Source organism: Pogoniulus pusillus, chromosome 35 (assembly GCF_015220805.1).
Source record: "Pogoniulus pusillus isolate bPogPus1 chromosome 35, bPogPus1.pri, whole genome shotgun sequence".
NCBI lineage: Eukaryota > Metazoa > Chordata > Aves > Piciformes > Lybiidae > Pogoniulus > Pogoniulus pusillus.
Genome location: NC_087298.1, coordinates 308,332 through 323,900, shown reverse-complemented (window position 1 = coordinate 323,900; position 15,569 = coordinate 308,332). Strand labels below are relative to the sequence as shown.

The 15,569-nt window shown below is 57.8% G+C and overlaps 1 protein-coding gene across 1 annotated transcript; it reads left to right on the top strand.

Annotated features, from left to right (window-relative positions):
* The first annotated feature begins 11,463 nt into the window (after nt 1-11,463).
* NRARP (NOTCH regulated ankyrin repeat protein) lies at nt 11,464-15,095 on the top strand. The gene has a single exon (XM_064171160.1). The coding sequence runs from the start codon at nt 11,623-11,625 to the stop codon at nt 11,968-11,970; it is 348 nt and encodes a 115-aa protein (XP_064027230.1). The 5' UTR covers nt 11,464-11,622; the 3' UTR covers nt 11,971-15,095.
* Nucleotides 15,096-15,569: the final 474 nt, after the last annotated feature.

Sequence of the window (15,569 nt, the reverse complement as noted above, 5' to 3'; positions counted from 1 at the left end):
TGTCTGCATCTCACTGGCAGCCACTTCTGCTGGCACATTTCTGTCCAATGGGAGCACAGAATGACAGCTCCTCCTGCACCGGGGACGAGCAGGGTGGAGCCGTCACCGGCAGCCCCATGGCAGTGGGCACCCTGGCAGCACCCACCACTGCCCTCGTGTGCCCCTTTTGGCAGCCTGTCCCCTCCCATCACTTCATGCTGGGATGGGAGTTTGGCTCTGGCCAGAGGCAGCAGAAGGGTTTGTGCTTCCCGGGGCCTTCCGAGGGTTTGTTCCCCCTGCTTCCCTGTGCTTGGGTCAGAGCTTGGGCAGAAACCTCCCCCAGGGCTGTGCATCACCATCAGCAGTGCCACAGCAGCGCTGCTGGGCTGTGCACGGGCACCAGGGAGACCCTCCCTGCCCCAGCCACTCCTCTGCCCACAGAGCAAGGCCATGCTGCGGTGCACTGCCTCGGGCACGCTTGGCCCCAAACACACTGCTCCTCTCAGTCTGGTTTGGGGATCACAAACTGAAGTCTCTCTGCTGATGTCCCAGCCAGGGATGTCCATGGCAGCTCAGCATGGCCCCTGCGCGCAGGAGACTTGAGAGCCTTGGCCTGCAGCTGAGGCTTGGCCTGGGGGTGCTGGATTTGTGGGCATGTCCCAGGGAAATGAGCACATTACTGCCTTCCCTCCCCTCTCCTCCCCTTCTCCTCTCCTCTCCTCCCTTCTCCTCCCCTCCATCCCCTCTGGCTTGCCCTGGGGATGGCTTCTCCTTGCAGAGAGACCAGAGCAGGAGGGGCTTTCCCCCTTGGCTGGAGGCTGCCAGGGCCTGGCACACCTTCCTGCACGCGTGCTGACACCTCCAGCCATGGGGATTACTTCTTCTAATGGGATTAAAATGCCTTCTGCTGAGCTCCCCCTTGGTGGCCATCAGTTTTCCACTGGTTCTCTCCATCCCCCTGCTCAGCTGCCTACGCTTCTGCGGAGGCTGCAGGGACTCCGTGGCTGTCCTGCCTTCCAGCCCTGCCTTCCAGCCCTGCCTGTGTGCTCTGTCTCATTGCCTCTCTGTCTCACAGGGGATTTCCCTCTTGGTCCTTGCTCCCAGGTCGTTTTAGTCATGTTTCTGGTGCAGCAGTCTGGAGCCAGGGGGTGACAGCAGAGGGTAAGCTGTGCTCTGCTACACTGGCACCATTGCACATGCCTAACCTGCTGTGCTGGCACCTGCTTGTGAGGCTTCTGGTGCTGGGAGGCTGGCAGGTGGAAGGATCAAACCTTGCTGCCAGGGCATGGATAGATGCTTACAAAATTGTCCCCTGTTCCCAATGGCAGCATCAGACCTTAGCTCCTTCCTTCTGAGCAGCAGAAGTCCCTCTGGCCTGAGTCATCTCTGGCGCTGTGACAGGGCAGTGGCCTCACTTGGACAGGGACCAGTCTGGATGGAGATGCTTCCAGTGTGCCACTTGCAGTCTCAGCACTATGGACTGTGTCTTCTCATCCCTCAGTGCCACCTGCTGTGAATCTCTCCATCTCTCCATCCCCTCATGCCTCAGTCCCTCCCCATCCCATCTCAGGGGCAGGGAGGCTGCCTGAGGCTGCCAGGACAGGATTTCTCTCCCCAATAACCTCTTCCCAGAGCTCTCAAATGTCTGAGATCTGAGGTAGAACTGTGGGAAGGGGCTCATGGGATCCCTGCTGAGCAATCCTTAGCATCCACCTGGAGCAGCCACTGCCCATGGCTGCAGAGTGCTGTGCCTGGCCCCCTGGGGACATCCTCCCACTGTCAGCTTTAGGCTGACGCTTTGGCTCTGGGGGGGTTCCTGTTGTCCCTGTTCAGTGCCTGTTCCATGCATGTCCTTGCATCCACCCAACTCTGGCACCAGTGCCCTTGATGCTCTGCAAAACAGTCATCAGCTCCTCCAGGGCACGAGCAGCCTCCTGGTGTATGCCATCCCATGTCCTTGTGGGCAGTCAGACCACCAGCTCTCTGGGGGCAGCATGTGGAGACGCTAAACATATCACAGACTCATGGAGTGGTTTGGACTGGAAGGACCTTTAAAGCTCATCCAGTCCAGCCCCTCCACTGTGACCAGGGACATCTGCAACCACAGCAAGCTGCTCAGAGCCCCAGACAACCTCACCTGCAATGGCACAAGGCCTGGGGCAGCTCCCACATCTGGGCCACCTCAGTGTCAAACATTTCTCCCTTCTCTCCAGACTGAATCTCCCTTTCAGTTCAAACCATCACCCCTTGGCCTGTCACATCAGGCCCTGCTCAAAAGTCCTTCCTCACCTTTCTTATCAACACCTTGAAGCTCTTCAAGGCCACCACAAGGTCTTCTTGGAGCCTCCTCCTCTCCAGGCTGAACACCCCCAGCTCTCCCAGCCTGGCCTCACAGCAGAGCCCTGCCAGCCCTGCCAGCACTGCTGTGGTCCCCTCTGGCCCTGCTCCAGGTCCCTGCCTGTGCTGAGGGCTCCAGAGCTGCCCCAGCACTGCAGGGAGGTCTCAGCAGGCACAGCAGAGGGACAGAATCCCCTCCCTGCCCCTGCTGCCCACACTGCTGGGGATCAGCCCAGGCTGGGGCTGGGCTGGCAGTGCTCATTGCTGGCTCCTGTGCAGCTTTGCACCCCCAGCCCCAAGTGCTTCTCCCCAGGGCTGCTCTCAGCCCTTCAGCCCCAGCCTGGACTGGTACTGGGAATTGCCCTGGCCTGAGTGCAGGACCTTGGCCTTGTTGTCCTTTGGGCAGCAGGATGAGCCTCCTGCTTTGCCAGTGGTCACTGGTGGGGCCATCCCAGTGGGAGTGCAGAGGCAGCCAGTGCCAGAGGCTGAGCAGCCTGAATGCCTTGAGCTCTGCATGGCCTCGTCCATGTGTCAGCTTCCTGCCACTCTGGGGATTGCTCTGGCAGGGCAGGAGCTGTGGGTGAAACAAAGCAGGAATGCTCCTGCTGTGGACCCACAGTGTGTGATGCTTTGTCACACAGTGAGACCAACCTCTGCAGACCCCTTCTGGGGAAAGCTCTGGAGTCACACCAACATCTGAGACATCTTGGGCCCAGCCAGGAACAGGGTGGTCAGAGCTGCAGCCCCAGGCCTTCCAGACAATGCCTCCAGGCATCCCATGAGCATTTCTAGGCTTTGCCCACAGGGATTTCCAGAGCCGTGACTTGATGTCCTCTGCCACTGCCTTCACTGTAGAAGGGAGTTGGGGGGGAGGGAAGGGGGGCAGTGTCACACACTGATCCTGTCCCTCACCCTGGGGACAGATCCTGGCCACACAGCTGCTTGGAAGAGGCTCTTCCCTCTGATCTCTGGGTACTGTAGGGTCACCTCCTGGCCACCTCTAGGACTTTATCCCCCTGCCATCTCTCATTTTGGGGTGCTTGTCCTTACAGCCTGTGCTGGATAGGCTCACCAGGCTGGGACAAGTTTTAGGAGGAGCCCAACCCAGGACAGAGCATGTGGACATGGCACAAAACAGCTCCTGAAGGGTCTGATCCAGCTCCTGCAGGTGGGGAAAGCAGCTGAGACCCAGCCCAGCACCTGTCCCCTCTGCTGCCTGCAGGAGGTGACGGCAAGGTGGGATCTGTGCAGCGAGGTCGCCTCCAGTCACAGTTAACATCAGACCAGTCCTGAGCAGCATCCAGGAAGCAATAAATTGTCCAGTTTTGAATGGTGGACACAGATCAAAGGGAATTAGCCCAGCTTTTAAATCACTCTACTTCATCATTGCCCTGTCTGGCTACTTTAAAGCAGCCTGCTTATACCACCCCACTGCCCCACCGCCCTGGTGGCTTAACTGGGGCACCAAGAGCCCTCCATGGGTTTATGGAGCCGTTTGATCAGCTCCTCTGGCGGCAGAGGCATGGGGCTCAGGCTGAGCTGCCCATGCCAAGAGCCTTTTGATTACCAGGTTGCTTCACCTGCCCTCAGCTCCTGCCCCTGTGCTGCAAGATGCCTTCACGAGAGGACCTGGGGTAAAAGGACTCGGGGGAGGAGCTGTGCCTCTGCTTTGTCCCGGCAGCCTGGAGGAGCTCTGGGTGAGCGGCACGGCGCAGCCCTGAGGAATCAGGCATCGGATGCGGGGCTGGATCCTCTCCTCGCCTTGTGTGCTCCTCGCAGTATCCTTCGGAGCATGACGGGGACAAGGTGTTTGGTGCTCAGGCCAGCTTTGGTTTACAAATGAATGTATCAACATTGTTCTTCACTAGGCAGGAATGCGCTTCCCTCCCTTCTCCCCGGCTTATCCCATCCCCTTCCGAGCGAACTTCCTTCCTCCTGTAATCTGGAGCGGAAACCTCGCCGCATACTTGACCTGCTCAGAGAAATCAGCTCGGTTTTCCCTGGCGTGACTTCGTGCCTTGTCCGAAGGCTGGTGGGTCCCCACGGCAGCCAGCAAGGCAGGGGAGGAGGGCGAGGGCTGCAGCGCTGCCTGTCCGCACACGGAGCCGCTCCTCCAGCCGGATGCTCCGAGCGAGCTCGCAGTTGCTGGGCTGCCGTTTCCAAACAAACCGCCGCGATTCTGGGCACGGGCCCAGGGCTGGCGAGCCTGAGGCTGGCTGCGAGCTCAGCCCCTTCTGATGCCCCACACCGGGCCCAGGGCTGGCGAGCCTGAGGCTGGCTGCTAGCTCAGCCCCTTCTGCTGCCCCACACCACGGAAACGTGGCTCCCAAGGTCACTCCTGCTGGCCCCTCGCCGGGAGCAGGAGAGGAGAGAGGTGTCGGTGCCAGATGAGGTGCATCAGGAGGACGTTTGCTCCCCGGAGAATGGCCTCGGACTGGACTCTCCCCATCAGCCTGCCGATGTCTGGGCATGACCCTCGGGCAAATGAGCTCCTGCCCACTCGCCAGACATGTGTCGCTGTGTGTCCTGGCAAGGGGGGTGGCTGTGTCACATCCCCCCCAAACGGCTTTGGCCCCGGGGATGTCCCCACAGAGCAGTCTTCAGGCCAGCCCAAGTGGGAGCACACAGTGAGAACAGTGGGGCAGTGTGCCCCCAGCCCTGCAGGCACTGCAAAGCAGTGGCCACGCAGTGCACTCAGACAAGTGGCCCTGGGGACTGTGTCTCCAGAGATGGTCATTTCCTCCTGGCAGACCCCTGCACTGGCATGGGATTCAACAGCAAATCATAGAATCAAACAGGTTGGAAGAGACCTCCAATCTCATCCAGCCCAACCTAGCACTCAGCCCTATTCAGTCAACCAGACCATGGCACTAAGTGCCTCAGCCATTCTTTTCTTGAACACCTCCAGGCACAGCCACTCCACCACCTCCCTGGGCAGCCCATTCCAATGCCAATCACTCTCTCTGACAACAACTTCCTCCTCACATCCAGCCTAGACCTGCCCTGGCACAGCTTGAGGCTGTGTCCCCTTCTTCTGTCCCTGGCTGCCTGGCAGCAGAGCCCAATCCCACCTGGCTACAGCCTTCCTTCAGGGAGCTGCAGACAGCAATGAGCTCTGCCCTGAGCCTCCTCTTCTGCAGGCTGCACACCCCCAGCTCCCTCAGCCTCTCCTCACAGGGTTTGTGTCCCAGGCCCTTCACCAGCTTTGTCGCTCTTCTCTGGACACCTTCCAGCACCTCAACATCTCCCTTGACTTGAGGAGCCCAGAACTGGACACAGCACTCAAGCTGTGATCTGACTAGTGTCAAGTACATGGGCAGAAGCACCTCCTTTGTCCTGCTGCCCACACTGCTCCTGAGCCAGCCCAGGATGCCATTGGCTCTGCTGTCCACCTGGGCACACTGCTGGCTCATCTTCAGCTCCTCTCTCCCAGCACCCCCAGCTCCCTCTCTGCCTGGCTGCTCTCAGCCACTCTGTCCCCAGCCTCTAGTGCTGCTTGGGGTTGTTGTGGCCAAAGTGCAGAACCCTGCACTTGGCCTTGTGATGTTCATTGTGGCCCCAAGATGGGGAGGTTGGCCCAGGGCACAGAGAACGAGGCTCTGTGTCTCCACCTGTCTGCATCACCTCCCCAGAGTGGACATTTGGTCCTTCCACCTACCAGTTTTCCAGCACCAGAAGTCCTGCAGGCAGTTGCCAGCACAGTAGGCCAGGCAGATGTAATGGTGTCAGTGTAGCAGAATGTGGGCTTGAGCTGAGGCAGATGTGCCCAGCTGTGAGAGAGACATCAGCCACAGTGAGGCCACAGGCTGGCCTGGCAGCACTGGAACACTGGTGGAGGTGGAGAGCCCTGCCTGCAGCACTGGGCAGGAGCTCTCCAGCTCTGAGGGTGTCCCAGTTGGTGGCTTTTGTCCCAAGCAGTGCTTTCCTGCTGTCAGATAAGGAGGCTGTAGACTACATCAGAAGAGCTGCAGCATTTCCAGAGAGATAAGGCCTGATAAGATGAGGCTGTGGAATGATGAATGGCCAAGCTGCAGTGCAACAACTCAACCTGCACAGCCCAGCACCATGTCACTGCAGTCCCTGCAAGGAGTCAGAGACCTCCAGCCTCAGGGCTGGGCACTCAGGGATGCCCTTGCCTGTGGTGCCTCCAAGGACAACCACACACAGGGTTATGACCATGCTTGAGTCTCCCTCAGGTTTTAAATCCTGTTTGTCACAGGCTGGGAGGGAGGACACCTGCAGAGCAACATCCAGTGTGGCATCCACAGAAGGGGCACTCCCCAGCCCAAGTTCCTGTGATGGCCCCTGTGAATGTTTCCCAAGGATGGGGGGCCCTGAAACTTTTCCTTGCCCCCAGGGCTTCCCCAAACCACTGGCGAGAGCTTTGCTGATGGTGTGTTGCACCCTGCAGGTGAGGGTGCCCTGTGTCCCCACCACATCGGTGCCAGGCTTCTCTTGGAAAACAGCTTCTGGTCCCAAGAGCTCTCAACCTGCAGGAGTGGCAGGGGCCCAGTCTTCTCCCCCAGCCCTTACCTCCGGGGCTCTGGACGTTGCTAGTGGCTCGCAGGGTGTGATGTGTCCATGGGGAGAGCACAAGGCTGGCGCCGTGGCCATGCCCCACCGCAAACAGGGCATGCACAGGGGAAGGTTTTGCCCTGATATGCCCTCGCCCCATCCCCCACACCGCAGCCCCTTCCCCACTGCTGCCTTGCCGAAATCGGCTCCCTGGGGCAGAGCTCTCCCACCTGAAGGACTCTTTCCACAAGGGAGACCCAGCACCCACGGCCCCTAACCCCACGTGGGCTGCTCTCTGTGCCCACCCCGCCACATCTCCATGGCCACGCAGGCAGGGCTGGCCAAGCCCCGCACTTCTCCACCGCGGCCCTTGCGCTTTCGGTTGCCAAAAAGCCGGGAGGCAAAGCAGCGCAGGGCCAGCGGCAGAGGAAGCCTTGGCGCTTCCTCCCGGCTCGCAGGGGCCGAGCGGGCAGGTCGCTGCCGCTCGCTCGCCCTGCGCGGCGCTCGGCGCTGGGAAGAAAAGCTCTCAGCTTTCCCACGCTCCCCGACACATTTTAATGAATTAAGTGGGGGCACGCCCCCTCGCCGCCTGCCCCGGATCCGTCCCCCTGGCTCTCCGGCTCCCTTCGAGGAGGCCTCCAGGGGTGGCTGGACTCTGGCTGCCGTGTCCGCCCGGCCCGAAGGACGAGCGCTGCCCGCTTGGCTTTGTGGTTTGCTTGGTTTGTTTTTTCCGGGAGGGCTGCAACGTGCCCAGCCCAACGTGCCCGGCACCAGGGAGGCTCCGAGCCCCTGCAGCGATGCCAGCGGCAGCCAGCCCTTCTCTGCACCGCAGAGCAGGGAGAAATTTGGTCGCCAGGTCTCCTGAGGAGGGGAAATTTGCCCCACGCCTCTCGGTGTGAGCGTTTGAGGCACCGCGGTGTCGAGTCCCGCTCCCGCCTCCTGCCTGCAGCGCGGCTGCCGCTTGCCCCCTCTCAGAAGACAGCAGATGAAGCCCCAGGTGGGAGTTTTGGTTCTGCAGGGCTGGGAGTGGGGATAGCCCCTCCAGTGCCTGCCGCCAGCCCCTCCACAGCCGCTGGCCAGGCAGTGGCCAGGCCGAGTTGTGCCGGGAGGCTTGAGCTGGCTCCTCTGGTTAGAGAGGTGGGGCACGAACGGGAGCTGAAACGCAGAGATTCAAAATTTGCCTTTTTCTTTTTTCTCTCTTTTCTTTTCTCTTAAACTTTTCTGCTGTTTTCCCTCCCCCTCTGGCACCGTTCCCAGGCTGAATCCTGCCCCCACCTGCCAGCTCTGAACATTTGCATGGCTGGGTCCCTGCCCGGGCTCTATTTTTCTCACCAGTGTCACTGGCAAATGCAGATTGGCTGCAAGGATGTAACTCTGGCCAAGCCCCAGACCGGGAGGTGTGAGCAGTTCCCACTCTCCCACGGCTCCTGAAGAGGCCTCAACACCTTGCAGGATCCGGCCCACAAGGGCACAGAGTCCTCTGTGCTGGGATGTTTGGGAGTGTAAAGGATGGGGAGAGTGGAACCCCAGCTGCCAGCACACCACAACCACCACACTGCCATTGCTTTCCCTCCACTGGCTTCACCATGGAGGGTTTGTGGGGTGGGTGCCGGGGCTCAACACCAAGCTGCTGCAGCCCCGGTGCTCCCCGCACGCCGCAGTGTGGCTCTTTGCACTGCTGGGCTGTGCCAGGCCCCTGGGCACAGCTGCAACTCCCCTTGAGTCACCGTGGCACATCCCATCGATCACCCCAGCAAGGTGACACGGGGAGAGGGGGGCAGGGACTGCCAATGTCCCCCTCTGCCACCACAGCTGGGGGTGGTGGAGAGCAGAGACACCAACTCCTACCCGGGACAGGGTCCTCAGGGGGATGAGACAGGCAGGGGCTGGCTCCTTTTCACTGTCCTCAGGCAAACGTGGCTCCTGCACAGACCTTGAGCCCCCAGCCCACCTTCATGAAGCCAGCACCACAGGAGCTTCCCTCCTCAGCAGCACAAGGATGTTTTGGGAGAAGCTGCACAATGCAGGACACCAGGAACCACCACACTGCACAAGCCTCCTGCTGTGCTCACATCCCAGTCCTCCCTTTTGCATGAGAGCCACAGCATTACGGGTGGGACTGAGTGGGCCTGAGCCTAGAGAAAACAAGGGGGGAGACATGGAGACCAGTCAGGGAAGAATGGAGTTGGGGTGGAGATGGAGATGAGATGAGATAGGAATAGGGAAGGAGTGGGCATGGGGAAAGAGAAGGAGACATGGATGGAAATGATGACAGGCATAGGATGAATGCAGATTGGATGGGGATAGGAATGGGGATGGAGATGGAGATGGAGGTGGGTATGGGCATAGGATGAAGGTGGAGACAGGAAAAGGAGGGAAATGGGGAGATGGGCATAAGCATGGGGACGAGTGTGGAGTGGGAATGATACAGGAATGAAGATGATGATAAAATCTGACTGCAGAACTGGACTTAGAAAAGTAAACCCTTATGGCAGGACAAACAGAAGCAGCTTTGCCAGCTCCTTACAGCCCAGATCAGGCTGGTTCAACCTCCTCCAACCACAGAGCAGGTCTCAGCGAGGGCAGGAGCAGAGTCCCAGCCTTCTCCAGCTGCTGCCTGCTCCAACAGCTACAGGAAACAGCCACAGGAAAATGCCATGAGGCAAGGTCTGTCCCAGCCTCCCAGCCTCTGAGCTTCAGCCGTGTGACAGACGGCTCCAGGATGCTGTTTCGTGGATTGGGGCTGAATTTGGCAGATGGCTGATTCCTGCCTTTCCACCCCTAAATGGACACAGTGGCAGGGCCGGGTGACAGCAGTTTGCTGGCCACCTGCCCCCGGCATGGCCACCATCACCTCATTTTACGACACGCTCCTTCCTTTCTTCCCACACCTCCTGCTCCTCTCCGGTGGCCAAATGTCCGGCAGAGGCGGCGAGTGCCAGCCTGGGGACATTGCTTCCCATTGGCCTCCACCGTTTGCTCCCCACAGGCCAAACGGGCAACGGGAGTGCTCCTCCAGCCTGCTCTGGGCTCATTCCTCGCTTTCAGTAGGTTTTTGCCTGTGTTCCTGCCCACTCACAGTGCTGCCACACCAAGATGGAGGTTGGCTGGGCAGTGGATCTGACCCTGTGCAACCAAACTGAGTCACTGCATGGGGACAGGGTTGCATTTTCCCTCCCAAAAATCAACCCATCTGTGTGTGCCCAAATCCTTGTGCAGCTCCTGCTGCACACACCCAGAGGAACCAGATCCTGCAGGACTGAATCCCTTTATCCTTCTCCACGGCAGCAAAAATGGTGTCACTCCGAAACTGGAGAGTGCTTGCAATAAACCTCCCCGCAGCACCTTGGTGGTCAGAGCACGTCTGAAACACAGGGCTCAGTTTTGGTCCCTCCTGCAGAAGAGAGGTCTGGACAGGCTGGACAGGGTCCAGAGAAGAGCTTACAAAGATGATCCAGGGACTAGGAACAGCCATGTGAGGAAAGGCTGAGAGCAGGGAGTTTGTTCAGCCCTAGGAAGGAAGGCTCAGGTGAGACCTTCTCACCACACCCTGGTGTCTGAAGGGTGGCTGCAGAGAAGATGGAGACTGTTTTCACGAGGATTCCCCTGGAAAAGGGAACGGTGATGGGGAGAAGTTGCTCCTGAGAGATTTCATCTGGACACGAAGAGGGAAGCTGTTCACAACAAGGACAATTGACCATTGGAATCACCTCCCCAGGGGAGTGCTGGAGGCCCCAACATCGAACACTGTTACAGCCTGGCTGGACAAGGTGCTGGACCGACTTGCCTAGAGCGGGCTTTGGCCAAAGGTCGCACCAGACAGTCCCGAGGTCCTCCCACGCTGTGGTTCTGGTGTTCGTGACTCTCGGTGAGTCCCGTCTAAGGCAGGGGCTGAGGTGGGGGTCGGCGGTGCCCCTCCCGGGGGCGTGGAGGGGCCGCTGGGGACGCGAACGGCCGCGTTCCGGCAGCGCACTGAGGAGAGACGCGGGCGGTGCTGCCCCCTGCCTGCGCTCGTCCCGCCGAGCCAGGCCGAAGGGAGCCGAGTAGGGCTAGACAGAGCCGGCCCGAACGGAGCCGAGCCGAGCCGGGCTACATCGAGCCGGGCCGAACGGAGCCGAGGCGAGCCGGGCTAGACGGAGTCGGGCCGAACGGAGCCGAGGCGAGCCGGGCTAGACGGAGTCGGGCCGAACGGAGCCGAGGCGAGCCGGGCTAGACCGAGTCGGGCCGAGCGGAGCCGAGGCGAGCCGGGCTAGACCGAGTCGGGCCGAACGGAGAAGGGCCGAGTGGAGCTTAGCCGGGCCGAACGGAGCCGAGGCGAGCCGGGCCAGCCCGAGATACGCCGGACGGAGCCGACCGAAGCTCAGGTCGGACCGAGCCGGGAGCTCCCCCCCCGCCACCCATGGTCCCCCCCAGCCCAGCTCGCGGGTTGGGGGCGGGGCTCCCCGCCTGCCCGTTCCAATGGGCGCGCGGCTGGGCGTCCCCGCCCCGGGCGGTGACGTCACGGCCGTGCCATTGTTATGCAAATAAAAGGGCGGGTAAAAAGCGCGGCGCGGGGCCGGCTCCGCTCCAGAGAGGTCCGGGCGCGGCTGCGGAGTGTGAGTGGCGGCGGCTGCAGCGGCGGCGGCGGCGGCGCGGAGGCGGCAGAGGGGCCCGGGACCCACGGCGCAGCCAGCGGCAGCACTACCGGCAGCAGCGGCAGAGGCAGAGCTCGTCAGCAGCCGTCCGCCACCGCATGCCCGGGCGGGCGGAGGCGTCGCCGTCCATGCGGGGCGGCGGGGCGTGAGGGGCGGCATGAGCCAGAGCGAGGTGTCGGCGTGCGCGGCGCCGCCGCCCAGCCAGCGCGTCTTCCAGGAGGCGGTGCGGCGGGGCAACACCAAGGAGCTTCAGTCGCTGTTGCAGAACATGACGAACTGCGAGTTCAACGTCAACTCCTTCGGGCCCGAGGGGCAGACGGCGCTGCACCAGTCCGTCATCGACGGCAACCTGGAGCTGGTCAAGCTCCTGGTCAAGTTCGGCGCCGATATCCGCCTGGCCAACCGGGACGGCTGGAGCGCGCTGCACATCGCCGCCTTCGGGGGCCACCAGGACATCGTCCTCTACCTGATCACCAAGGCCAAATACTCCGCCGGAGCCCGGTGATGCCGGGACCGCCGCCCCCACCCCGCTCCCCCGGCCGTCGAAGCTGCTCCTGCCCCCGCGGGGTTCGTTCAGCGAGGATTTGGGGGCCCCCCACAACATACGGCACCGGCCTCCAGCTCTCAGTTTGTTTTGGTTTGGTTTTCCTTCCAAGGGTTGTTTTCCTACTGTAACATGCGGTTTTTTCCTCCATCTACCTCGGCTGCACTCACAGTATTCACGGTTTCAGTTTGACATCTGGGCAGATGCTTTAAAGGCTCCCCTGTCCCTCCCGGCTAATATTTAATCCCCCCTCCCCGCTCCCCTCACTCCCTTCCCGCCCATTTAAAGTATTCTGGCTCAGAAACGAATTCATTTCAACGCTCCCACCCCCCCATCCCCCACCGTTACCGAATGGTGCTGGTGTCCCCCCTCCCGGAGCCAAGAGCGGGACACCCCGGGACGGTCTGGGAGCCCCCGGCCGCCTTCATCCTCCGACCAGCTTCTCCCAGGGCTTGCCCACCGCTGGGTGTTTTTCCGAGGTGACCCCGTTGGAATATGCCAGACGCGGTTTTCTCACCCCCATCGCTCCTTTCGTGTTTTATTTTGCGTTGGGTTTCCTGTTTTGGTTCTTTTTTTTTTAATTGTTTTTTGTTGTTGTTGAGTGTCTGAAGAAAGTCTGCATCCTGACCCGCTCCTTGAATCCACTTAGCACGTGTGAGATCCCAGGAAAAGACATTGAATCCTCTGGGTTTGTGTGTAAAGGGGGATTAGCAAATCCTGGACTTTCTTTTTTCCTTTTAACAAAAACGAAAAGAAAAAAAAAAAAAAAAAACAAAGAACAGAAAAAAAAGGAGTGAAATAAACTCTCGAGGCAGAGGATTTGCTTTTGCACAGAAGAGGGGCGTGAGCGCTCTCTGCTGCCTAGAGAGATGCCGGAAAACTACTGAAAATAGTTTGGGAACTTTTTTTTTTTTTTCCTCTTGGCGAAACTTGGATAACACTTCACAATGCAGGACGATCCACGCGTGCGTGTGCCGAGCCACCCGCCTTTTATACCATATATATATATGTGTGTGTCTAACCTGCCTGAATATATATATATATTTATAAAAGAGGGAGGAAGAAGAGGAAGCCACCCGGAGTCGCGTTTTGAAGTGACTGCACCTATCACCGCAAATGCTGCTTTCGGTTTTTGGGTTGGGTTTTTTTGTGTGTGTGTGTTTTTTTGTTTGTTGGTTGGTTTGTTTTGTGATTATTTTTTTGTTGTTGCTGTTGTTTTTAATGCTATGGCACAAGAACATCCATTGGGAAGATGCGGAAAGTTTCAGAAGTCTCCTTTTCTCCCGCTGGTCTTTTCAGCCCTCTTCGTCTGCACTAAACCATCCGTGTGGCTGCCGTGTCTCCGCCGTCTCGCCGCCGTCTCCCTGCCTTCCTCCTTCCGCTCCCCGCATCCAAACCATTACGATTAAACAAGACAAAAAACAAAAAAGAGTTACCTGCTGGTTGATTTGGGTTGTGTCTTAAGTATTTATCATGTCTGTATATATTGGTGGGTGAAGACTGTGAGCCTGGTTTTGTCTGAAGCCGGTGGTGAGTGTCTCAGAAATGCAGTTTGGGGAAACCTGCCCTTTTTCGTTTGTTTAATTCCTAGTCTTAAAACTAACTCGAGCCTGCCATGCCTATGTCCTGTTGCACTGAACATTCTGCTTTTTCTCTGCTGGTTTCACCTGCGGTTTGGTGGTGTGGTTGGTTTGGGGTTTTTTTCCTCCACTTCAACGATTTGTGATGACTTTATTAAAAGCTTCAGGTTTGAAGAAAATGGAAGAAGAAGGAGAAAAAAAAAAAAACCCAAAAAGCCCTGTCGAGAGCATCTGCTGTCAATGCTGTAGTTGGTGAGGGACTGCTCGGCCGGAGTCTTTCTGTCAGCATGGAAGGGGGTGCCCAGCACTTCCCACTGGCACTTGTGTGCGATACTTTCGGGGTGGGAACAAGCTCTTTTCTTAGAGAGGTTTTATTGTCGTTACCAGATGGTTGCACATTTATCTTCTTTTTTTTTTTCCTTCTCTTTGTTGTTATTCGTTTGTTCGTTTGACTAAATGGATTTGCCACGATGAAATGTCATAACATTTATGACATGGTATTAAAAAAAAAAAGAAAAAGGAAAGCAATGTATTGTAAAGCCAAGTTCTAGATGGAGTTTAAGAGAAGAAGCCTTGGTTATAAACCCAGTCTAAAGGGAGCTGTGTCCAGTGTTGTAAAGACAACGTCGGTGATGTAACCCATATTTATATTTTTATAAAATACCTGCTCAGACTGTGAATCTCCTGCCTGAACGGCTGGGTGAGTCCTTCCAGAAAAGTATTGTTCCTTTCCAGCCTCCTGGGGCTTTGAGACAGCCGAGACGAGGTTGGGAGCTGTCGGCGGGGGAAGGGGGTTTGCTCTGAAGTCCTCAGTTGATGTATTTTTACATCCCTTTGTATTTTACTGAAAAAAAAAGAAAAAGAAAGAAGCTGCTGCCCTTCCTTAGTCCCTCGAGTTTCAATTTTCTATGCAACCCCCGCACTCCCGTGTCTCTCTTGATCCTGAGAAGTAAAAGGGATGCAGATCGATTCAAATTGAAATGAGGGGTTTCCCCCACCACCGCCCCCCACCCGCACCCCCCCTCGTTGGCTCATCGTGCTGCTGACCCTTCAGGCCAAAACGGGGAGGCCAAGAAGAAATAAAACCGAGTAGAGGCAGGTGGGGGGAGGCTCTTTTGTGCGTGACTGTGGTCGCCTCCTGGCAGTCATCTTTTAATTATTATTATTATTTTTGTAAGAAGAATATATTGATAATGTCAGTGGAATAAGCAGACATTGAAGCTGATGCACAGATTGCTCCAGGAAGGAGTTTTTCTGTAGATGTTTTTTTTCCTCTAGCTGCGAAATGCCTTTTTTAATTATGTTAATTAATGTTAAGGACCTTTGTTGTTTTTTTTTTAGGCTTATATTGAAGCTGTATGTGGGTCACTCTATGATCATTTCTAACTGGATAAAGTCTGTACAGTACAGCATATTCCTGAGTGTATGATAGAGATGTGTAGCCCCAGAGTGCAGAATTTATAAATAAATTTTTCATTGATCTTTTTATAAAAAAAAACGCAAAAAGACTTTTTCTGTTTGTTCTCTCCTGCCTGCTTTTGGGGGAGGCTGGGTGCTGTCTGCAGGGGGGAGGCAGCTGCTGAGGCCCCCAGGTCCCTCTTTTGGTGGTATTCTGCAGCTCTTCTGGGCTTAAATGGCTCCCCTAAAGGGGATGGCTGGGGAGATACTGGGAGGTGTTGGTGTGTGCAGCCCCTGGCCAGGCTGCAGGAATCTCACTGGTGTTATGGAGATGTCCTGCTTGGTCCTATCCCAGCATTGAGAGACTGGGGATGGATGATGGCTCAGCCAAATCCCTGCTGCTGGATCTGCTTGGTCCTATCCCAGCATTGAGAGACTGGGGATGGATGATGGCTCAGCCAAATCCCTGCTGCTGGATCTGCTTGGTCCTATCCCAGCATTGAGAGACTGGGGGTGGATGATGGCTCAGCCAATTCCCTGCTGCTGGATCACACATGTGGGCTTTGAGATGTTTCAGAAGGA

Coding starts and splice junctions, on each gene's coding strand:
- NRARP (XM_064171160.1), top strand. CDS start 11,623: ATGAGCCAGAGCGAGGTGTCGGCGTGCGCGGCGCCGCCGCCCAGCCAG.